At 40.1% G+C, this 23016-nt stretch overlaps 2 protein-coding genes and 1 non-coding gene across 4 annotated transcripts; all 3 read left to right on the top strand.

The window, feature by feature from the left end:
- The first annotated feature begins 122 nt into the window (after nucleotides 1-122).
- On the top strand, nucleotides 123-5972 carry LOC145548975 (uncharacterized). Its single transcript, XM_081600124.1, has 4 exons — nucleotides 123-2070; nucleotides 2359-2449; nucleotides 2650-2798; nucleotides 4804-5972. The coding sequence occupies exon 4, from the start codon at nucleotides 4808-4810 to the stop codon at nucleotides 5411-5413; it is 606 nt and encodes a 201-aa protein (XP_081456250.1). The 5' UTR covers nucleotides 123-2070; nucleotides 2359-2449; nucleotides 2650-2798; nucleotides 4804-4807; the 3' UTR covers nucleotides 5414-5972.
- Nucleotides 5973-6410: 438 nt separating this feature from the next.
- Nucleotides 6411-6482, top strand: trnaa-cgc (transfer RNA alanine (anticodon CGC)). The gene has a single exon. It is a non-coding gene; the product is annotated as a tRNA-Ala (tRNA).
- A 243-nt stretch (nucleotides 6483-6725) lies between these two features.
- dtx4a (deltex 4, E3 ubiquitin ligase a) lies at nucleotides 6726-22082 on the top strand. 2 transcript variants are annotated; one of them, XM_008435375.3, is made up of 9 exons: nucleotides 6726-7159; nucleotides 7385-7599; nucleotides 10388-11573; nucleotides 18382-18443; nucleotides 19041-19202; nucleotides 19292-19353; nucleotides 19992-20312; nucleotides 20402-20491; nucleotides 20578-22082. In XM_008435375.3, exons 2-9 carry the CDS (start codon nucleotides 7392-7394, stop codon nucleotides 20806-20808), a joined length of 2322 nt encoding a protein of 773 aa, XP_008433597.1. In that variant the 5' UTR covers nucleotides 6726-7159; nucleotides 7385-7391; the 3' UTR covers nucleotides 20809-22082. The 2 variants fall into 2 exon arrangements, with proteins under 2 accessions (XP_008433597.1, XP_008433598.1); XM_008435376.3 differs by lacking the exon at nucleotides 6726-7159 and having other exon boundaries at nucleotides 7292-7599.
- Nucleotides 22083-23016: the final 934 nt, after the last annotated feature.

Genomic DNA, 23016 nt, shown 5'->3' with positions numbered 1-23016 from the left:
TGTCTGGTTAAGAGAGTACAATATTATTCTTTAGCTTGTTGCCTCACTGCAGTTCATTTCACCTTAAAGCCGACTGAGTGCAAATAAACAGTAGCGTGCGCTGCCGTGATAAAGATAAACTTGAGAAGATTTTCTGGATTAAGTGGAATGTTATCTGCATCGAGTGAAATTTATAGAAAAAAACTGAAAGAGCTTGTTTTTTTTTTGCTACGAATTTGAGCTTTTAAAGTCAATGCTTTGAGTTTTCAGCATTATTTTGAGCTGATCCTGACATCCAAAGTGTGTTATTCTTCTTTCTCTGACATCTGCTTCATCTCTCTAGCGGTTATTTGATGGTGCTACTTGAACTTTTTCAAACAAATACTTGGATACTGCATAGATTAGAACAAAAAGGTAAAAAATTAACAACTTAGAATTTGATTATTTGTGCTGTCAAGTACTCATTACATTATTTCCTCTCATTTCCAGAAATAAATGTCACCACTATTCTGGTAATTTTAGCTCATAGTCTAGTCTCTGACTATTTGTGTATTTTGTGTTTTGGTTTTTCTTTCCATCTTTCTAATATGCTGCGTTCAAACTCATGAGTGAACATCTGTTGTTCACTCATAAATGAATTTTCTTTAAAAATCCAATTTGCCACTCTTAATAAATTGTCTGGTAAACCACATTTTAAGAAGAGAACATTAAAAAAACAACGTTTAGGTCCGATTTGGTTGTAGAGAGTAAAAGTTTGAAAGTTCAGTGGATCAAAAAGGGAAGTGAGCAAAGGCCAAATGGAAAAGTAAATTCTGGTGTTTGAAACCAAGTGTGTGTGTTCTGTATTTTTTTAAGAGGCTGGAAAGCATTATAAACAAAACTCTGTGGTCTGACAAGATGAAAACTTAGTCAACTGTGGAAAAACACTGAAACAGTTTTCAAGTTCCTTCATCCAATGTTTTAACGAAGAAAAGCTCTAGAGCTGACCTCAGACTAAAGTAACATTTCTAGAAATGAGTCCATTTGAAAGAATTCGAATTTGACTAAATGCTACAGATGCTTTGCTGTCTGTAATTTTAATGTATGCTGTTGAACTAAGAAGAATTTTTTTTACACGTGAACAACGCAGGAAATAATCAAAAACTATTAAAACCTCCACAAACTTTGCAGCCCTAAAGCACAATTCTTTCATGCTAAAATAGCTTTAAAAATTGTAGTGGCTTCAACAAAACTATCCGAATCTACATTTAGCTTTGTGTAATGATATTTAACAGGTGTGTACAGTGTGCAGTTAAGGTACAGATTTGGTTGGTGACATTGTTGCTAAGTGCACACGACGTGTGAGCCGGCCAGCAGAGCAGAAACAGGATGTGGCCAACTCGGTTCAGAAGCTCTGCACAATGTTTAAACTTTGCATACACTTGTAGAAGGCTCCAGTTATGCAGATGCAATATTTTTAAGAATTAAATCAGACACCAATTCAATCGCTGGTTCATACAGATTCAAGTTGCTCGGCTGGCATGTTTGTGCCCAACACCAGGGCTGAATTGACATTTGTCTCATGAACTCTGTTCTCCATTGTAGAGCTTCGTTGTTTGCCACAAAACCAGACTCAACAGGATGTACACTGTTCAATTTGAAAACCGTCAGTGAGTTTGCGAGATTTTTTTAATTTTTTTATATATCTTCCATGTCCTAAGGCATCTAACTGCACCTGTTCTGTCAACTTGTACTGATACAAGTCTGCCTTGAAAGAGAAAAAAAAATCACAAAGACATGTTCCTCTTTCTATAAATATTTGTGCATTTTCATATCTGTGCCTTCCACCACACCTCGCTGCAAGTTTGCCTTTAATCTGTGCTTGCACTCCCTCCCCCAGCCTCCACCCACTTCAAACGGTTTCAGCTAACCTTTTTTTTTTTTGTTTCTCATGTCATGCATCACGCTCTTCTTCTCTCCCTCTCATCTGCATGCATGCAGTGGCATTAGTCAAACACACCCTTACTGACATGTAAGCTAGTCTCAGCCTCGTCGCCAGTCTTCTGTCTTTGGCGCCACAAACTTTTGGTTTATCTCTCCTAAGCAACTTTGGTGAGTTTTCTTCATAGCTTTCTGTTTTTTTTTTCTTTTTTTCTTTTATATCTGCTGAAGTCTGTTTTTTTTTACATGCTGTTGATCTCAAGTGTTTAAGTTGTCAAACATGTGTCACTGTACAACTTAAAGCATTTCTACTACAGCTACTAGTTCTACTACTACGACTTATTTAGAGCATCTTTTTTAAAAATTGTTTATTACACAATGTCTCATTGTGATCATCTAAAGTTGAATGTTTTGTGCCACAGCAGACTGACTGAGGCTGCTCAATTATCACTTTGACAGGAAACCAGCAGCACTGAGAGCGATCTGCTCAGCTTCCTGTCTTTCAAGTCATTGCAGACGGCGCAAAGTGCTACAGAAATAGACGTCTTGAGTATGTACAATACTATTTGCTTTTTAATTGTTTGAAATGGGATATACAGCATTCATCATGTGCTGATATTGTTCACAAATAAGCTGATAATGCGATGCGGCAAATTAGTTAAGTATAAAATGTGGTTTATTAAAGTGATTACATTCACAAAGTGATTTCTAAACGATCCTTTGCTTTTGTAATTTTTCTATTTTCTATAGGCTGTAGATGTAAACATACAGATGGATTGTCAGATGAGAAGCTCCAGGTTCCCTTGAAACTACCCGGTTTTTTTTTTTGACTGCACACTTCAGCTGGAACAAAGGCACTTGAGATTTTTTTCACACTCAACTGAAGGTTTATCGCAAAGGTAAAGTATCTTGAACAATAACTTTTAGAGTCTATTGTCAGACCTGCACACATCCCATTGACAATCATCAATTGAAGTTCAATATTTGGATTTCATTCTGTTTTAAAACCATAAGTGTGCGCTACATAGGAAATAGTTTGGAAACTACTGAATAAGTTCATACGTTTTACATGGGAGGTAAATAAAAACCTGCAAATTCGACTTCATATGCAGAGCTGTGAAAATGTACGCGCCCCTCTCCGGACGTCTTCTGTTTTTGTTTTATTGTCACACCTAAGCGTCAGTGGTTTTGGATTTTATAACGAGTTACAACAAAACCGCCTAAGGTTGAAAAACTAGGGGGGGAAAAAGCAGCTCCTGATTTTACAAAACTCGTGTAAAACGTATCTTTGCTGTTGAGCACAACACCAAGACGCATTTTCTTGAAAGTTAAAAACTATTCAATGCAAAGTGGAAGCTGGTTTCATCAAACCAAGCTGCATGTAATTAATGATCCTCAGCTAACAAAAGCTTTCATAAACAGTTTAATAACATGCATTGTGCCTTGAAGAGGTTGTTTTATATTTTGGAAGGGAAAGTTTGGGAAAATGTTTTGAACCTTTAATATCATACCTGCAGTAAGTCTTTCTTATTATTTCATTTTTAATACGTTAATTTATCCCAGAGCGGCTAGCCAACTTATACAACTTATATAATTAACCTTCAAACCTCTTCATGTTTGCATTGGTAGGTTATTAACAGGGAAGCAAATAATTATTTACACTGAAAATGGAGGTAGGAGGCGGTGCGCCACCAGTAAACTTTCTATATGAAACACGTACTGGAATGAACACAAAGTGTTTCCAGTGAGGTAAAAAAAAAACAACAACAAAAAAACCCAGCTTCTCTGTCAATAACCATCCAATACGAACATGTTAACAATGAAACGTTGATAAAACAATGCTTGCATAGACTTCAATATGACTTTCTGAGGCTGAAGTTGCTTTAAGACGATTTGGTTTAGGCCAATATTGGACTAGCTTCAGCTTCTGGAGCCAATTAATCTACCTTCATTCAAAATCAGGGTAGTACAGGAGCTTTCTACTGCAGCTGGGATCTTAACTGCCTAAAACTTTTTGATATTAAAGAACATAGCCTGAAAAATGTCTGTCAAAATCAGCAGACAATGTTCCCAATGATTCTGTTTCTTTGCTCGTCATGAAATAGATATGTAGAATTTTTACCATCAGCATTACAGCTTTCACCATCATGCTCCACTTGATATGTATGAGAAACTTTATCAGAAATTGCTTTGGGTTTATCTCTGGACACTAAAACAAAAAAGAAAGGAGTAGGTAGAAAGATGGGGGAAAGGAAAAATAAGGGACAAGAGCAGAGGAGAGAATGAAGCACTGAAACAACACAAGTCAGCCCCCTGGTAGTCTGAATCTAGACCTGCAGAAAGAGAGAAAAAATTAAACTAAACTGAGAGATCACAACATGATATGTTTTAAAAACAGGACTCCTACGACAATCTTTCTTTAATCTAAACAGTTGCCTTTGCTTTCTTCAGCTCCCACCTTAGATTTAATTTATTTCACTTTAATTCTTAAATTGAAATTTTTTTTTTTGTCAAACCTAATCACAGCTACTTATTTTTTTATTTGTTTATGTACTACAATGGGTGCCACTGTTGCGGTCTCTCCTGTTTCAGAGGTGGACTGCATTTATATACAGCATATATATTTTTCATTCATTTATAATTTTGTACATATATCATTTTTGTATAACAAATATTTTATGTATTTTTACATCAACATGTTATGTACAGAAAAGCAGCACAGGTTACATGTAAAAAACTAAAACTTATTGCATAAATTTGACGGTGTTAATGTACTTCGTGGCTTAACTAGAATACGGTTAATGTCCTAGCCACAAACTTTCTTTTAAAAATCATAAGGAAGTTTATGCAACTTAAGTTTCATGGTTTTACTTATTCTAAATCTCCTTTTTCTCCTCGCCCCAGGAAAATGTCCACCGTTGTGATTCTTTCTTTCATCCTGGTGGCCCTAATTGTACTGCTGGTTTTCTGCTACAAGAAATTGAACAAGGAGGCAAATAACCAATACACAGTCCGGAACATAATATACAAGAAAGGTGGGGTAAGGGACCGGGTGAGGGCCACAGCACTGGCTGTGGAAACACGTCTTGGCATCCAGGTGTGGCCTCGCGGACACGGCGAAGAGGAAGAGATGGAGGAAATTCGGGACGAGGAGGGAGAAGTGGAGTCCGGAGACAGCCAGCACCAGAGTGACGGGAGCGGCACGGATGGAGAGGATGAACAAGAGGAGGATAGTGTGGACCACAGCGGTAGCACAAAGGAGAACGAAGGAGATGACTCAGATGCGGAGGGCTCAGAAGCAGGGGAGGAAGACAGGCTGATAGACAATAAACCAGAAGAGAATGAGGAGGTGGGGGGTAACAGTGAGGAAAAGCAGGAGTTAAAAGTAGAAGGTAAAGCAGAAGCAAGTGGTGGGACTGGATTGTTGATAGACCTGAAGCAGTTCTCTGGGAGTGCTATCTGGTCGGAGCAGAAAGAAGTTGAGAGTCAGGGCGGAGATGTGACTGCACTGTGAAAACGCAAGCAGAATTTATAAGGTGTAAAAATGGGCTATTTATAAAGAAAAAGATCACAATTTCAAGTAAGTCAGAGTGGAAGTCATACCATTTGAAAATAAAAATCAAATTTAGAAAACCGATGCCTTTAGTGTTGACACATAAGGGGAAAACACAAAGGCTGAATGAAGCTGTTATAAATATGCATTTAAATGGTTCTTGTAAAGTTTGTGTAAAGTTTCTCATTTTGGACATGAAACTATTTTTTTAGGAAACAAAAAGATATTTGTCAAACTTTTCAATATAAACGGGTTCAGAATATTTTCTCAGCTGAGTAGTGATTAACTCTCTTTGACTATATATATTGTAAAAAGCAACAGCTACTCAAAAGGTGAATATTTCATAGTAAAAATAAAGGCTTTTTGTTGCTGTATTAACACTTTGAAACAAGGTGTTAATATCCTCAACTGTCTGTGTCATATGCTCATGATGTCCATGTTGCTACAAAACAAAATAAACTACAAATTTAAATGTTTTTATTTCATAATTGAATTCTTTTTAAATAAACTTTTCAAAATATTTAAAGCTTTTGAATTTTTCTTGACCAATTTTTAAAATATACATATTTTCTAACCCTAACCCTCTACTGTGGTGTTCTTTTCATTAATACTTTTTAAAGCTATATTAACTTTAAAAATTTCTTACTTTTTATTTCAGAATATTTCTCTTTTTCTCCATTTGTTTTTGTAAATTCTTAATTTTAGAAAAGGTCTTTTTAAACATGCAAATTAATAATGCAATTTTGCAGGCCATTAAAAAAAATAACTACAAACAAATTTTGTGTTTATATTTTGTTATTTGTAGTAGTTATTTCGCCCCGATAGTATTCTCTGTGTCTGTCTTGCATCATTAAAAAAGATGTTAATAGTAAATAGTTTTTCTAGTAGCACTGGACGAAGACGGCAGACGTCATCATCACTACCTTCATATTGCAAAGTTGAAGCCGCGTCTTCCAATGGGGATGTAGCTCAGTGGTAGAGCGCATGCTTCGCATGTATGAGGTCCCGGGTTCAATCCCCGGCATCTCCACAACTTGGATTTTTTATTTTTTTCCCTTTCTTTCAGCTATTCATAATTTGTTATAATATATAATAAAATATGTCGCTACCATAGTATGCCACGGACAAATTTGTTTTTGCGACATAAAAACACCCATATCCAATATAAATATGACATCAGTTTCTGATTGGTAAGAGAGGCTCTTGCTAGATTCTGATTGGATACTGGGCGTTCTCTGAAGAGGATGATATTTATTTTATATGGAGCTACCGTATGGAGGTATAACAGATTAACTAATAGGAAAATCCTTAGTACAATTAAAACTACAGTATTAATTTAGCAAATGTTCTCAGTTCTCACACAATAATATTTGCAACAGTTCTGCAATTCCTCTTAACGGCGAAGACAATGGTCGTGGAAAATCAGGATGATCTACCGATACATAAACGTGCTTTTTCACAATCACAGTCAGAATATACCTGTGGCTTATTTATTTGGGCTGCTGCATTCAGTTTGCGTCTTCCTCTCTCACCCAAACTTGACTGTTCCAAAGAAATGATTTCAGCAGACGTCACTCATCTGCATAGGGAGTAAGATGCAACCATCCTGCGAGCAGGCTCCTCGGAACCTGAAAACCTCCGTGTCTCTTCCAGGGAAAAACACTGGGCCCGCCGATTGCTGCATACATCAGACTACAAACATGGAAGGTACACTTTGCACGGACTGTCATTCCGCGATGTGCGCTTATATCCGCATCCAGAGGACGCCTTCAGGTTGCAAGATGGATGCAAAGCCGCCTTGCACAAGGATGCACGTAGAGGAGGCTGCAGGGCGTCTTTAAATACCCCCACCGCTGCCAACACCTCTCGCGGTTCATTGTCGGCTCTTAATGCCCAGCTGTTATTGCGCTTATTTGTGTTTTGTGTCTGCAGGGGTAGGATGTTACTAGCATCCGCCGTGGTGGTATGGGAATGGCTGAACGAGCACGGACGCTGGCGGCCGTACAGCCCGGCTGTATGTCACCACATCGAGGCGGTCATCCGGAGCGACCCGCGGTGTGGTAGCGTGGTCCTCGGCCAAGTGGACTCTCGCCTCTCGCCCTACATCATCGATTTACATTCCATGCACCAGTTCCGACAAGACACAGGTGAGAGTCAGAGGGGAGCGACTTTGGGTGGAACAGTGACATGGAAGCGAAAGGCCTTTTCTTATTTATTCCCATTGTAACGCTCTTGTTTGGATTCCCTGGGAAAATTGTCTTGCATGGATTTGTCCTCTGATGATTTGATGCCTTGTTGGGTTTGTTTCCATATGATTTGCGTAACCGTACTCGTAAATAGCATTTTAATTCCACACATTGCTTTTTTTTTTATTTAGTGTTTTCTTTAAAATACTCAGTTAGTATTTACATCTGGGGCCCATGTGGGAACGAAATTGTGTGAAGAATGGGCCTCAAATGGGATTACATAACACCCTCGTGTTAATTTCAAACATTTAGCATTTGGCCTCTGAAAAGTTAATAATTTTTCACAAGTAAGTCGAACTTAATTTATGCATGTTTATGACACATCCATCCATTTTCTTTCACCCTTGTCCCTCAGTGGGGTTGGGAGGGTTGCTAGTGCCCATCTCCACTCTGGCTTGCTTGGGCGAGAGGCGGGGTTCACCCTGGACAGGTTGCCAGTCTGTTGCAGGGCAACACAGAGACACACAGGACAAGCAACCATGCACACACACACACACACTCACACCTAGGGACAATTTAGAGAGGCCAATTAACCTGACAGTCATGTTTTTTGGAATGTGGGAGGAAGCCGGAGTACCCGGAGAAAGCCCATGCTTGCACAGGGAGAACATGCAAACTCCATGCAGAAAGACCCCAGGCTGGGAATTGAACCCAGAGCCTTCTTGCTGCAAGGCAACAGCTCTACCAACTGCGCCACTGTGCAGCCCCCCATTAATTATAATGATTAGGAAAAAAGTTAACCAAAAACAGATTTTTGATAGGGAAATATTCTTCTGTGTCCATTCTTCTTCAAATTCACCGTAATGCGGACCGCTACAAGAGACTTCTCCTGCCAACATGCATCACTGTCTACAATTACTCTTTTGAAGAATTTCAGTCTGAGATGTGCCGATTTGAAAGGCCCATGTAAACAAAATCTAAAAGAATCTAATGTTGGAGATAAAAGCAACAGTAACGAGAGAAGTAATGTGTCAGATATGTATTTATTATCGACTTCAAAATCTGAAGTTTACAAACAGAATCAAGGAAGAAAAGGCAAGATGAGGTTGTCAAGGCGTCTGAAAGGAAAACTGACACATTTGAGTTAAGTGGAGGAAGGCCTGTGGCTGTATTTGGTCTAAAATGAGCAGTGTCATTGACCACAGCGAAACGTATTCTGTACCAACATGGACTGAAAGGCCACACGGTGAGAAGGAAGACATTACTTGAAAAGAAACATAGAAAAGCCAGACTGCAGTTTGCAAATCCACACAGAGACAAAGACAGTGTAAAAGATTCATGTGTTGCTAATTGTATCAGATTTCTTCAAAAATTATCCTAATTTCGGATCATAAAACTGTTTAGGATCACGTGCGTCACACTGTGATAGGAACAGAACAAGAACACAGGCTCACAGACACGTATGACGGAACTATTTTGTATTTTCAAACATTTCTACCTCACCAGCTCATCCATCTGTAACAAATCAAGGCCTTCAGCTAGTCACAATCCGGAACACTCAGCGTTGTTACCAGGGGCAACACGTTTGCCCAGATTCACAGCAAGTAAATAAAATCCTTGTTGATTTTTGTCAGGGCTACACTCTCCTTGTTCAGTGCAAATAGCAGTGCAGTAAATTGTGTCTACCTCCTGTCATACAACACCAGGCTGTTTGTTTAGTAGTCAGGAGAGATAACATCACTGCATGGACTCTTTTCAAGTGAGGATATGTGGAGTAGCTATGAGATGTCTGCATGTTACCTTTAGTTTAAGTAATTTGGGAGGCATTCTTATAAAGAAGAGAAAATAATAGCTGCTTTGGACAGCTTTTTCAGCATTTTATTTAAAAAAAAAGATCAATACTCAGAGGGATTTGTGGTTTTTTATCACATTTCTCTTGTTGAATCTATCAATATACAAATAAGAGGAATTTGAGAAAGTTCAGGTATTTACAACCAAGTGAACACATAATCCCCACAGAAAATGTCTCGAATCTCTAAGAGGAAGTTACGTCATTCAGGGCCAATGAAATGCCTTTTGTGGATTTTCTATTAATTGTAAAATGTTTAACCTTCAAATAATATTTTGCTTTTTGTTTGTTTTCCAAATGTCCACATATTGATCAATGTGTTCAATATTTGTTCCTTGAACACATTGAACTTTATGAGGTGACGATCAGCTACAAAGACTGTATCTTGTGTGAAAATACAAAGTCAAATAAAAAAAATGTATCAAAATACCTTCAGAAAACTATTGATCAAGACCGAGACTTTAAAAACATTCCAAGAACGTTTGGCTCCTTAGAAAGAAAGGCTGAAGGTACAAAGCTGTGAAATCTGTTAAATGACAACAGTCACTGTAATATCAAGGTGTAAAATATTACCTTGTTGCAATATTTGGTAGGATAAATATTGCAGGCACCATGGAATCAAGTTATCTTTAAAAATGTTATGTGTAGCCAGATGGACTTTTCACTTTCCATTCTACCTTCACTAGATATAGTTCTTAGCTCAGGTAGAGTTTTCATTCAAAAGATGGAAAAGAAAGAGAATAGTAAGCGAAAGAGGGTGATAACAATCAACTTCACCAATATTCAACCATAATATATACGGTGCAACACAGGTAGGGTTCATCCAACCGTGACAATTAGTAATAAATGATCTTCCTGACAGATACAGATCTACTACCTGTGGTGTGATTCTTGCTTCAGGTACCCTTCGACCTGTTCGACGTAGCTTCTACGATCCCACCACAGCACCAGGCCAAGGCTGGTTGTGGGAGTGGGAGAACGACGCTGGCAGTTGGACAGCATACGACACAGAGGTGGGCATCGCCATCCAGGCAGCTCGTGATCGTCAGCAGCCCTGGCTGGACCTGGCGCCGCTGGGGTTTTGCTACCTGATTGACTTTGAAAGCATGACCCAAATCAATGGGCAGACGCAGCGCTGCCGACGGATCCAGAGACGCGCCGATCTGGCATACCCACTGGTGTCTGGACCCTTACCCAGATCCCACCACGCATGGGGACCCGCGTCTATGCCCGGCTATGGAGGACTGCTCGGCGTTGACGTTTCCGGTGTAGGCATGGGGATGAGGATGAGCAGCGGTGGGATTGGGAATGGGAGCGCTTACCCAAGCGGGGCACTTCCCGCTTCGGCAATCACTTCTTTGGGACAACCCTGCGCCTGTCAGCAGTGTATGTTGGTGCTAAGTCTCAAAGCAGGAACAATGTCGACTGCCCACACTCTGGGCCGGAGACCACCGCAGACTAAGCTGCCCAGTCCCAAATTAAACAGCTACCCCATCCCAGGAAGTTCTTATTCTCTGACTCTGCCCCGGCCCCCGTCGCTGTCGTCAAGATCTCTCTCTCCTCACAGGACTTCTGGGTTTGGGGCGACTGGTGGTTACAATGTAACTGGTATGGGAGTTCCAGGAGGGATGGGGGTTATTGGTGCTGGTGGCATCGGCAGTAACACCTTCGGGTTTGGAAGTAGCTTCACACACTCTCTTTCCCTGCTCGGACCAGCTACTGCTGCCCTCTCCATCTCCTCAACTCGTCCCCCACCTCCTCCTCTCCCACCACCTCCTCCGCCACCTCCTCCACCCTCTACAGCTCCCATGTCGGCCTCCATCCCTCCGCCTCAAACCTCAGCCTCCTCCACCCTCTCCGTCTCCTTTTCGGCCCCCATGCAGCAAAACCCAGCCCCGGCTCTCATCTCAACAGCTGCCTCCACCTGCACGCCGTCGCCTTCTGCCCGTGTTCTCGGTCCAGTGTCTTCATCTGGTGCTGCTGCCTGCGCGGCCCCCTTGCCGCCGCGGTCTAGCCTCGCCGGTCTGAGTCGTCCTGCCCTGCAGCGCATCGCCATGGCTCAGTCGCGAGCACTTATCGCCTCCGGGTGAGTAGGAGAAACGTGCAATGCAACGAGGTTGTGCTATGTATGTAACTTATTGTTAGATGGATTGCTTTATGTGTTTCGGTATGTTTTCATGTACAATTTGGTTCTTCATGAACAAAATATTTGAGCCTTACTCCCACAAGCCAATTTGGTTTCCTTTTGCAGCTGTGTTTCCTAAAAACATTGCAACATACTTTTAACTGAGAATTGTATACAGTTTAAGTATATTAAATGTCATTTCATTTTTGGTCAAAATGCAATTTTGTTTATAGAAACACGCTGCCAGGAGTGAGTCTAGACTGCAGAAGTGTTTCTGGTAAATTAGTGAATCATGTGTAGCATGGCTAGCTATCAGCGTCAAGGTAGGTCGATGTGTTGCCATGTCGCAGTTTTACAAATGCCAACATTTTCCACTTTGTTGTTCCTAGGATTTAATGTCGTTTTACAAGATCCCTGATAAAGTGCGGTAGTGACCAACATTTTCTCAGACACTGTTTCTTAAAGCAGCACGAGCTACACCCCTGTTATTGTTGCTGCGCCCTGCCAGTAAGCTGGCCTTAAACAAGGCTACTGTACTTTTGTCCTTGCTTAAAACAAAGATAATTTTAGCAGAAAATCAGATACTTATATTCTGGTATTTAAAAGACACAACCTTTTTGTCACTGTCTTTTATCAATTCACACTAAACATTTTCTGTCTTAGGTCAGCAAGAATTACCTAAATTATTTCTATTTGGTAAATGGCAGAGGAAATTGAAAACACGAGTTATAGATACTTAAACTATTTACCCTTGTCGCTTCTGTATCGCTGAATCCTATTTAAGGCATAAGCAAATTCACTGGGATGTTCTTTTATAAAACTCACGAACTGTGAAGTTTCACAAGTTTCAAAAGTATTCCAGGTTTTTTTTTTAAAGTAAGCGATGCTGATTTAAAGTAGATGTTTTGTTTCCTGTGAAATGAGTTGCTCGTAACAAGAAAAACCCGTTTCTCAACTTTCCTGATAAAATTGTCGTATCGCAGCCGTATGTAAGCAGAAGATGTGTGTTTTAAAAGAATGCCTATGAATCATGATCGCAGCACAGACTGTATGTAAAAGTATAGTCTGTACCCTAGGAATAAAATTAGGCATTAAATTAGTATTCACAAAGCAGAATTCTGTTGACGGTGTTTTATTAGGTTAGTTGTCTGTGTATTAAAATTGAGGGAGCTCAGAGAAACAGCAGGTCATGTAAGGAATTACAATTAAAGGAATTCCCTGTTAATTAGTCCTTTGTACACAGCGTCTTGCATCGGTGCTCACTGGGATTTGTGAGAGTTTAATCTTTGAGACAAAGTTCAGCAGGCTTGTTCATATCCAGGCGAAAACAATGATGGCCATTCATGTTGAAGGAGCCGAGTTCACACAAGTGGTTTGCTCTCGTTTGCAATGCAAATGTTCCATAATGAAACCATTCAAAAAAAAATGCTTGAATAGAACCAAAGACAATAAAAAGGTTAAACACTAAATATAAAACCAGCATACGGTAAGGTTTGCAAGTAGATACTCATATTTAGGAAAATTAGCCTAAAAGCCTTTTTTTTTTTAATCAAAATTGTCTGGCCATCTCATGTGTCTCTCAGAATAAATTTTTTTTGTGCACCTAATATTTCTGTACAGCATAAGTTTTCAGTTAAATATAGCAAGGAGTGATTTAGGTGTGTCTTAATGTTTTTTGTTTGAGTTGTATTTATTTCAGTGTTCCTGGGCTTGGCTTGGCTGTGGGTCAAGGATTACCATTTACTCCACTTTCCCTGTCATTTTACACCAGTAGACAAAAATGTTTTGTACCTATTGACTTTATTTATGTACAAAATCTCAACACTGCTAAAGTTCTGAATCTATTCCCAGTCAGTGTGCAAAGGGCATTCCTACAGTCCAGTATTATTGATTATTGTTTGTCTGCTTCATCCCTTGACAACAGTTCACTGTTACATAACAGTAAAGTGGATTTGTGAAGAAAGCTGCACTGAGCAACAGACATAAATCCATAGAAAAGCAGTGTGTTCAATTGGGTTGCTTTCTACACAAAGAATGGACGTGGTTCTGCAGTTCATGAAGAAAGTAAACAATGACAAACAGTGTTCTGACTGTCTGTTTCCACCTGTTTGGAAAAAAAAAAAGTTGTTTTTCTGGATTTTATGCTGTATTCCATTGTCCAAGTGTCATCCATCCACCAGTCTATCCATCCATCGTCTGTGATGTTTCTAACTATCATATTTAAAACCTGACCACTGTAGAAATATTGGTCATAAATTCACAGTGAACTTCTGCGTGTAAAAAAAAAAAAGAAAAAAAAAAAGAATTTAAAACTTTGAAAATTTGAGTTGGGAACAGATGTCGTTTAAAAAAATAGGATGTATGATTTATTGTCCCAAACTTCCTTTTTCGCAGCTCAACTGTTAAAAAGGAATAACCCCGACCATCTTTGTAATAAGGTGATTTTCAGGTGTAAAGTGAAGGATGCCGCTATTGCCAAGTGCCAAAGCCAGGGGGCGCCAGTTAGTCGTCTCACTTTAGCATTACTGTTTTAAATCAATTACCCTGTTTTAGGCTCGTGCTGTTTGGGTTGTTTATGTTGACATTTCTGTTACCTCCATGTAATCTGATTTTAAATATAACCAAATGTTGTCTTCCACTCGAACATATTTATAAGTAATGTACAGCTGCAAAATTAAATGAAAATGGAGGGCAACAAATAAATTATTCAATTTCATTTCGGCATTCTTCAGATCCACGTCTTCTGCTCGTGGGTTTCTGCAAAGCAGTTGCCTCAGCTGCGATCATAAATGAGACACTACCTCATGCCGAGGATCATTCCCATGTGACCAAATCCAACTGTGGCCCGGCACAGTGACCCGACTTTCACGAAGCCTGGTATTACCCAAAACAGCCCTGATGTTCCACAGCCACAGAGCGGTTAAATACAAAATAAACATGGGGATTAACATTTTTTTACCTCAGATAATCTGTGAGTTTTGTGTCGGGCTCACTGTGTGGTGACCTGCGACTCTAATCGTTGCAGGTGAGAGTGTCCGCCTTCACAGCAGATGGCCGAACCTGCTGCTGCGGTAAAACCCAGTGGAACGTCACAGATAAAGGGCGATCCCGTCACTCCAGTATTCAGCACTCACTGCTTCTATTTCTCTATTTGTAGAACCTGAGATGGATGGAGAGGTTTTACTCTTTAAATCCACAGTTTGTATCATTTCAAAGCCTTAGTTGTTTCCAGGATGGTAGTACGGATCGTTGGAACATGTTTAAGTTTATTCTTTAGTAATAGTCCAACCCTCTCAATGTTCTCATTATTTTTAATATGATTAAATCAAGAGATTAACTTAAACACAAAGTTCAAAGTAACATTCTCTCTGGTTTTGAAATGTAAAAGGGATTGCATGCGCATAAATACTCCGCCTTACAGAAATATTCGTACCCCTGGATCTTTTTCACTTTTTGCTACTTTACAACCATAACTTACTAAGATTTGATTTCTAGAGGAGACTGGAAATATTGTGTCAACAAATCTAAATATACATAAAAACTCAGAAATGTCCATAAGACAAACTAAAATAAAGCATATGTGCAGATTTCCTTTTTGGACCGAGGAGCACACCCGTCCTTCTTAGGTGTGAATCTTACAAAGTGAGATTCACGCCTAAGGGTCACAGGCCTCAAATATAGAAAAGTAACACCACTGACTAAGCGAAACAAAATTATTTTAGTTATGTCTCTATTTCACAACAGGTTTGCTGTTGACTTGGAACACAATGAAACATAGCTTTCAAGTTCCATTGTATTTTGCTTAATAGTCAATAGGAAAAAAAACAACCTAAGTAATTGTTCTGCAAATGCAGTGAACTTCTGAAAATTTAAGTTTTCCAGTGCAAACCTTAAATGGGAATTTAGCGTCGTCTGCATTCGAAGTTGTTTTTACGTGGCTTCTTATCTTGTCACTTCTGGGCTGCAAACATACAGAAATTGAACAGTTCATATAAGATTGTCGAAATTAAAAACAATACAGGTAATAGGTTTACCGCAGTGGAGGCTCATTGTTGACCTGATGTAAGGAGATTCTGAACCAAAAATACCATCTTCTCCTTTCTCAAGAAATTAATTGCACATCAATTATCGAAATGATGTGTTATCTTTCAATGGACGGCATAATGTGTAACGCTTGGGAGCAGTGAGGTTGTTCTTTATTTGTTGTTGTTGTTTTACATACTAAACTCATTCCACTAATCACATTTTGATTTCACAGCACTACGGAGCGCAGCTCCTCTAATCTATTATGTCTGTGGTTGCCCTTGCTTGCATTGCTTGGAGTTAACTCGAGCAAAATGGACTGAAGGAGATCTTGATTCAATTCATAAGATCGGTGAATTAGGATTGGATGTATTGTAAAAACAAACTCCGTTTTAAATGTGGTTTGGTGGAGACACTACTGCAGTGAAATGAAACAGATGGTCTGTAAGTGAATCGTTTAAGTCTGGGGGGAATGGGGGATCTCCAGCGTCAAAGGTTATCACAGTGACGAAAGCTGCACCTGTTGCACACACTTTTGCTCTCTCGTTACGCCGTGTCTGACGTTCGTCCGTCGTTTGTCCCTCATTGGTTGTTCTGCTCCTGCTGCCAGAGTTTATCCCCTTCAGTTTGAGGTATGAGCTTTGCATCTGTAAAAAAAGCATCTGCTGCCACATACGGCAGCTTGTGCATTTGTCATCATCCACTGCTGCAGATGGAGGCTGCCCTAATGCCACAAGATTAGCTCAGGATCAAGGCAAACGTGACTAGGTGACATGCTTTTCCACCTCTTTTTATCTTCCTTTCCTTTCTCTGATTTCCTCGCCTCTTCTCTTAATGTTCCAATCATATCACTCACATCTTCCCTCCTGACACAAAAATGTGCTTTCTGGGTAACGTAAGGAAGGGGCACAAACTGAAGAAGTCAATAGACGCGTTGTTGGTAAACAGCGTTCAGTGACAGAGTGTAATCAGATTGACCTATACTGGAACTAAACACCACAGGGAGTTTTTTTCTTTTTTTTTCAAAATCAATGTTACATCAGTTAATTGGATGAAGCCATATTTTTTCCTCCAAGTATACTTCCAGGACAGGAACAAGGATCTCAAACACACTAGTTTAGGAATGATTTTATTCTTTTCGGACTCAGATCCGTTTGGACCTGCATGGAAACCAGTTCAGTGCTTTGAAATCAACACTTTTAAAATTAGCTCTAGTATTTCTGATGTGAAGAATGATAAAACATCCAGGAGTTATGCCAGAAGTATGTTAATGGTTACGAAAAGTGTAGGCTTGAGTGAAATATGTTGTACAGTATAACATTGATTATGTATGGAAAGTTGACCTTCCAAGACCAGGTCTAAAAGTCATTCCTGTTTTATGCTTTATCATCAATTCTCAATCAATCAATAAAAACAATCAAAAACATAATAGTTTGACTTCCATACCTATGATTACTTTATGCACATAAATTAAGACAGAAAGTTTTTAAACATTTCTAACGTTTAATCAAAATCAAAATGTATATTTTCTCCAGCAAACGTTTGTTTTTGACAGATTGCATAAAAACTATAGGGGACAGCTGAAGCATGAATTATGACACCTAAAAGAAAAAGCTACAGAAATTGAGGCAAATAGTACTCATTTTATGATTTCAGTCTAATATCTATGAGCCCCAGAAATATTTCACATTCAGTCTTCATTTATGGCAGTAAAATAAATCTACATCTGTGTCAATTTTGACATTGAATGCTGCTGCTTGAGCTTCTACCTGCCAGCCGTTCGGCCGCCTGGCAGAGTGACGTGATAATTCACAGGTAATCCCCTCCCAACGCTGCCAATCGCTGGCCTCTAAACAGAGTTCAATCAACAGATGGGAAGAGGTGGCTTAGCCCTTTAAAAGCAGGGGGGATAAGTAAGACAGCAGCACACAAGCGGAGGAAGAGTGCAGCAGAGACAGAGGTGGTTCACGTACCGCGTTAAAGAAAGAAAAACAGTCCCACGAGTGGACTTTTGTTGCTGGAACATCTCGACCCTTTGGTGCCATTGAAGCTAGGACGATGACTGTTATCAAGCATGGCAGACCGTAAGTACACACCTTAGACAGGACAGCTGGTGTTCCTCGCAGGCTGTGTGAGACACATTGCAGATTTGCGCGGATTTTTCACCTCGTATTGGGCAGACGCAGCGAGAGAGATGCTTATGTGGACTTATCATGCTTATGATGTAAATTAAACACAAATCAAAGCTGGAGATTCAGATTTTTTTTTTTTACTTAAAAGTTTGTCTCGCTTGTGATTGGCAAACGTTTAATCTGCTGATTAATGTCGCTCAGTACAAGATTTGTTTTTGGTTTTTATTAAATAATAAGCGGCATGGTTCATATATTAAGCCCTTTTCAGTAACATCTCAATAAGCCAAGGGTTTGATCAGACTGTTAAACCCTAAACAGTTTGAAGTGGTAAATCTGGATGAATTATAGGACAGTATGTCGAGTCCTGACACGCAGCATCTGCTCCTGTCTCCACATGACTCGGCAAAAAGCCTCTTAACCTGGTGACACGTATTGAACCGGAAGCGAGCATATGCTGCAGCCAGCTGCAGCTCTACCTGTTTACATGTGACTCATCAGAATCTGACGGCCTGGCCTTGTGCTGAGCTGACCCGGCCAGTCGGTCATGCGGCTTCCTTCTGTGGCAGCTGTGTGTCTGCGGATTAACAGAAGTATGTGTTTTTCTCGCGTTTCAGAGTGCCAACAGTTCCAGTAAAGAACCTGAATGGATCCAGCCCTGTGCATCCTGCCCTGGCAGGTAAAAATATACAAACAGCCTCATCAAAAACATTAAACTGCTTTGATTAAATAAATTAAAAAAAACTGTAGTAGTGGGATAATTATGAAGTGGATGGGCAAGTGGAAAGTTATTGTTAATAGAAACCTATATGAAGTTCCATAATGTTTGCTGATTGCCACAAAACACAGAGGGGACAAAGCAAATATACGAAAGGAGCTACGATCAGATGCAATGGAATGGGTTTGCTCAAAATATGGTTACATATTAAAGTGGCCTAGTCAAAGTCCAGATGTAAAGCCATATTATAATAGGAAGTAAGATGTGAAATTTGCTGGATTCAGTTGAATCTGTCCGGGAGAGAGTCTTTAGATGTGCAGAGCTGGAACGTACACCAAAACTATATTAACTCAAGGGAATTAATTACACAAATATGTCACAGTTATTGGAATTTTAATGGTAAATGTATACAATTTTCCATCCATTTCACAATTATAAACTACTTCAGACAAATAAGACGTACAAATGAAAAAAGGTCGAAGGTGCATCGCTACTTTTGCAAGGTACTGTATTTCGAAGGCAGGATAAATGTAACCTCGTTTCACTGGCTGTTCACAGGTATTACGGGCATCCTGATGAGTGCTGCGGGACTTCCTGTCTGCCTCACGCGCCCTCCTAAGCTGGTACTCCACCCCCCACCTGTCAGCAAGAGCGACATCAAACCTGTGCCTGGCTTGAGCCAGAGCTGCCGCAAAACCACAAAGAAGCAAGCCCGAAAAGGTGGGCCTCTCAGCTTGTGCTGCGGTGTTGTTTTTGACTGACAAAACCTATAATAAGCTTGGTCTATAATTGTTTTTTTTTTCTCACAGGCAAAACACCAGAGGAAGTGGTGAAGCGATACCTTCAGAAAGTCAGAAATCCTCCAGAGGAGGTGAGTTTGCCTTGTGTTGAACATGTATTTTTGGTTTGTTCTGACTTCGTGTAGTTTCCTTGTTTAAAAAGTAATAGAAGTTTGCCACAATTAGAGTAATTTTTAAGTCAGTGGCACGTTGAGTTGTTTTTAGGATTGCCCTGAGTTTAGCTCTATATATCTTCTCATTAACGTTCCGTCCCTTGCAAAGATGAGCATCCCTGATGCAGCCAGTACCATGTTTCATAGAGAGGATGATATATTTTGGGGGATTCCTCTCTGACATGTCTGGTGTATCCCCTACACCAAACATGTGCAAACTGTAAACAGAGAGCAGAGTCCACCTTTTCGTTGAATACCTAATCCCTAATAAAAACCTAATACCTAATAAAATTTACTGCAAATAATTTCTTTAAGAAGTACAAGTAGTAAGTTCACCTGGGTGTAATGTGACCTCAATGTCAGTACAGCTGTGCGCTGAGAGCCTCAGAGGTTTTACCAAACTCACAGCGTGATCAGGGAATACGGTTATGAATTCATAAAATACATTGAAATCTGTGATTGTAGAGTCACAAAATATCAAAATGTCTTCAGAAATAATGAAATGGACAAAGATGGATGGATTCATAATACAAACTTGACTCATCTTTCCTCGTCAGGACTGCACCATCTGCATGGAGGCCCTGGCAGGACCTTCGGGCTACAAGGGCCCCGGCGTGGGTGGCATCTCCCGGGCCGAGTCAGTGGGCCGTCTGGCACTGTGTGGTCACCAGTATCACCTCCAATGTCTTGTTGCCATGTACAACAACGGCAACAAGGACGGCAGCCTGCAGTGCCCCACTTGCAAGACCATCTACGGGGTCAAGACGGGCAACCAGCCCCCAGGCAAAATGGAGTACCACGTCATCCCCCACTCGCTGCCGGGACATCCCGACTGCAAAACCATCCGCATAATCTACAACATCCCGCCTGGCATTCAGGTGAGAGTTGGGACATAATTGAAAAGCAGAAATGTAAGCAGAAGAGGGGATTTTAGTGCTTATTACTTTGGGGATGTTGTGTACTTCAGGGCCCTGAGCACCCAAATCCAGGAAAGCCGTTCACAGCCCGTGGTTTCCCCAGACACTGTTATCTCCCCGACAGTGAGAAGGGTCGCAAGGTAAATAAACATGTCCTCTTCCTTATGACTTTACCAGCACAGTAATTACCCAGTGATCAAGTTTCACTTTTAATTTCCTCGCTCAGGTTCTGAGACTCCTCCTGGTAGCGTGGGACCGCAGGCTCATCTTCTCCGTAGGAACGTCCAGCACAACCGGCGAGTCCGACACGGTGATCTGGAATGAGGTGCACCACAAGACCGAATTCGGCTCCAACCTCACGGGCCACGGGTACCCCGACCCGGGCCACCTGGACAACGTGCTGGAGGAGCTGAGGGCTCAGGGCATCACCGAGGAGGAGTGCCTAACCAGAGACTGAGCGGACAGACGTTTGGAGCACAAACGGCCTGACATAATGAGACTGATGGCGGAGTTCTCTGAGCTATTTTCTGACGAAGAGAACAGATTGATTGTGAATTAACAGCTGTTCAAAGAAACTTTGCAGGAATAGTTTCAGCTCCTGACGACGGAGGCAGATTTCTTTTGCTGTTCTGATGCTGAAAACGCATCAAGGCCACAGGGCTTATACAAGTCCGCGGTAGTTTAAAAATGATCTGTCATTTCTTACTGAGAGACTTCGTAAGAGAGAGGCATGATGAGAATGTAACTGAGGTTATTTTTTATTATTATTATTTGTAATTTTTGACATGTTTACCACTGTTGCTGCTTTGCTGGACTCAGAGAGGAATTTAAATGAAGGTAAATGTTTTTTTATGTTTTTCAGTCTTAGTCAACAAAGCAAAACATTTTAACTTGAGTTAAATCAAATGGGATATCTGAGCATGGATATTTGCTGACCTCTAGTGACACTTTTTCAGAACTGCATTCCTTTTTTTGGTCTGATTTATAAATGTATTCTTATATATTACAAATACTTGATATATGATGTTGGCTACACTCATTCTTGTTTTTATATTTTATTTACCATTTTATTTCACTGTTTTATTGGCTCGGGCCAACGGTGTTGCTGGTGTACAAAAGACTTTTATTTTCTTCATGAACCTCAATTTTCAGGATTTTGTATTTGATAAGCTCACAAGTGAACATTCCCTAATTATTTGTTCCTCAATGTAGGTGTGCTTTTAAAAGCGTTCTGTGTTTTATTGTTCAGGACTAAAAGACCTTGATTCATTGATTACAGTCCCACGAGGAAGAGAGCAAATTCACCAAAAAGCTAGGATTTAAATTTTAGAACCCTCTGCCTGCCATCAGATTTGCACAGAGCTTTCTACTTAGCATCAGAAGAAAACAAGCACACCTGTAGTGCTTATTTGCATCTCATGGTTTTGTGTGTGTCCAAGACACAAACAAAAAACACCAGCCTTTAGTCACACTACAGAATGTGGTCAATGTTGTTTATTTTATTTATTTTTTTGTCATGTTCACTTTTTATCATAAGAAGGTGCAAAACGACTATCATGACGCAGATTCAGTTTTGGCCTAAGTCAGTTTGCATTGCGTGGACTGTTTTACTGTGAGGTATGTTGGAGGTATGTGTTGGGTTATACTAATGTGGGTCAACATTTATACTTTATGTTTGTATGTGTTTTACGTGCAGATTTGAATTAAACTGTTTTCTAAGAGAGCAAACTGGAGTCTGACGTGGTTTACCTTCATTTTTGTGCAAATATGAGTATGCTTAAGGAGATTAATTGCAAACACTTCCAGAATGGAAGTACTAGATATTTATGGAAGAAAGTTGATTTTGTATGTAACCCATTTCTTTGATTTTTTTAATATTCCCCCCCCCCCTTTGCTTTGGTTCTTCACCCTGCTAGTTAACCTTGTGATGACCCATTTTGAATTTTGGGGCAAAGGTTTGGAGATTTCCATTTAAAATGTCCTGGCACTATAACAAGATTCCATTGGTCTTTGGAAGAGCAATGGCATGATAATAGACCCTCCATTGTGCCTAACCTTGGGGATTAGGTCTTTTTACATGGTATTCATTAACCCAAAGCACCCCTGTAGTGTTTATTTGCAAAACATTAATCTTAGACTCATCTATGAAAGAGAGGCAGGACCACAGCAATACAGATTCTTTTCTGGTAAAACCCTATATGGGTTTTCAGACTTGTTGATTTGACCAAACTTAACCTTTCGTGTAAGCGTTCTTGTTGCAAGTTGTAAGTATTGTGCTAATAGCTATTGGCAATGAAAGGGCATATTAATGAATTTCTTTCAATTTTATACATTAAAGCAAACAAAAAGAACATGGTCACAAATATTTTTTTAGGCACTACCCTTGAATACTGGTGTAATAAGACACAAATATGAGAAATATTACCAAATAGTTCATATTGGTTTATGAGCATTCGATACGCATGGCACCTATAGTGGATACAAAATTTGGGGTTGTTGAGAGAGCTCAGACATATTCTGACTGCAGGAGGCGTTCTTGTTGTATTTCTGTAAGATCTGAGTGCAAAGAGAACGGGACAATCGCTAACGATAAAGCTGCTTATGGTGGGTCGGGGTTAGGAGAAGACCCCTTTAATCAAAACGCTTACCTGACTAAGCCATCAGA

Source organism: Poecilia reticulata, chromosome 18 (assembly GCF_904066995.2).
Source record: "Poecilia reticulata chromosome 18, P_reticulata-male-v2, whole genome shotgun sequence".
NCBI classification, from domain to species: Eukaryota; Metazoa; Chordata; class Actinopteri; order Cyprinodontiformes; family Poeciliidae; genus Poecilia; species Poecilia reticulata.
Note: the sequence above shows the minus strand (reverse complement) of the source record. Positions and strands in the feature narration are given on the sequence as shown.

What these genes read in the sequence shown, in the direction of transcription:
- LOC145548975 (XM_081600124.1), top strand. Translation starts at nt 4,808, where the DNA reads ATGTCCACCGTTGTGATTCTTTCTTTCATCCTGGTGGCCCTAATTGTA.
- dtx4a (XM_008435375.3), top strand. Translation starts at nt 7,392, where the DNA reads ATGTTACTAGCATCCGCCGTGGTGGTATGGGAATGGCTGAACGAGCAC. An exon ending in CCAGTTCCGACAAGACACAG is followed by an intron (nt 7,600 to 10,387) that starts GTGAGAGTCAGA and finishes TTCTTGCTTCAG; the next exon opens with GTACCCTTCGACCTGTTCGA. An exon ending in AAAGAAGCAAGCCCGAAAAG is followed by an intron (nt 19,203 to 19,291) that starts GTGGGCCTCTCA and finishes TTTTTCTCACAG; the next exon opens with GCAAAACACCAGAGGAAGTG.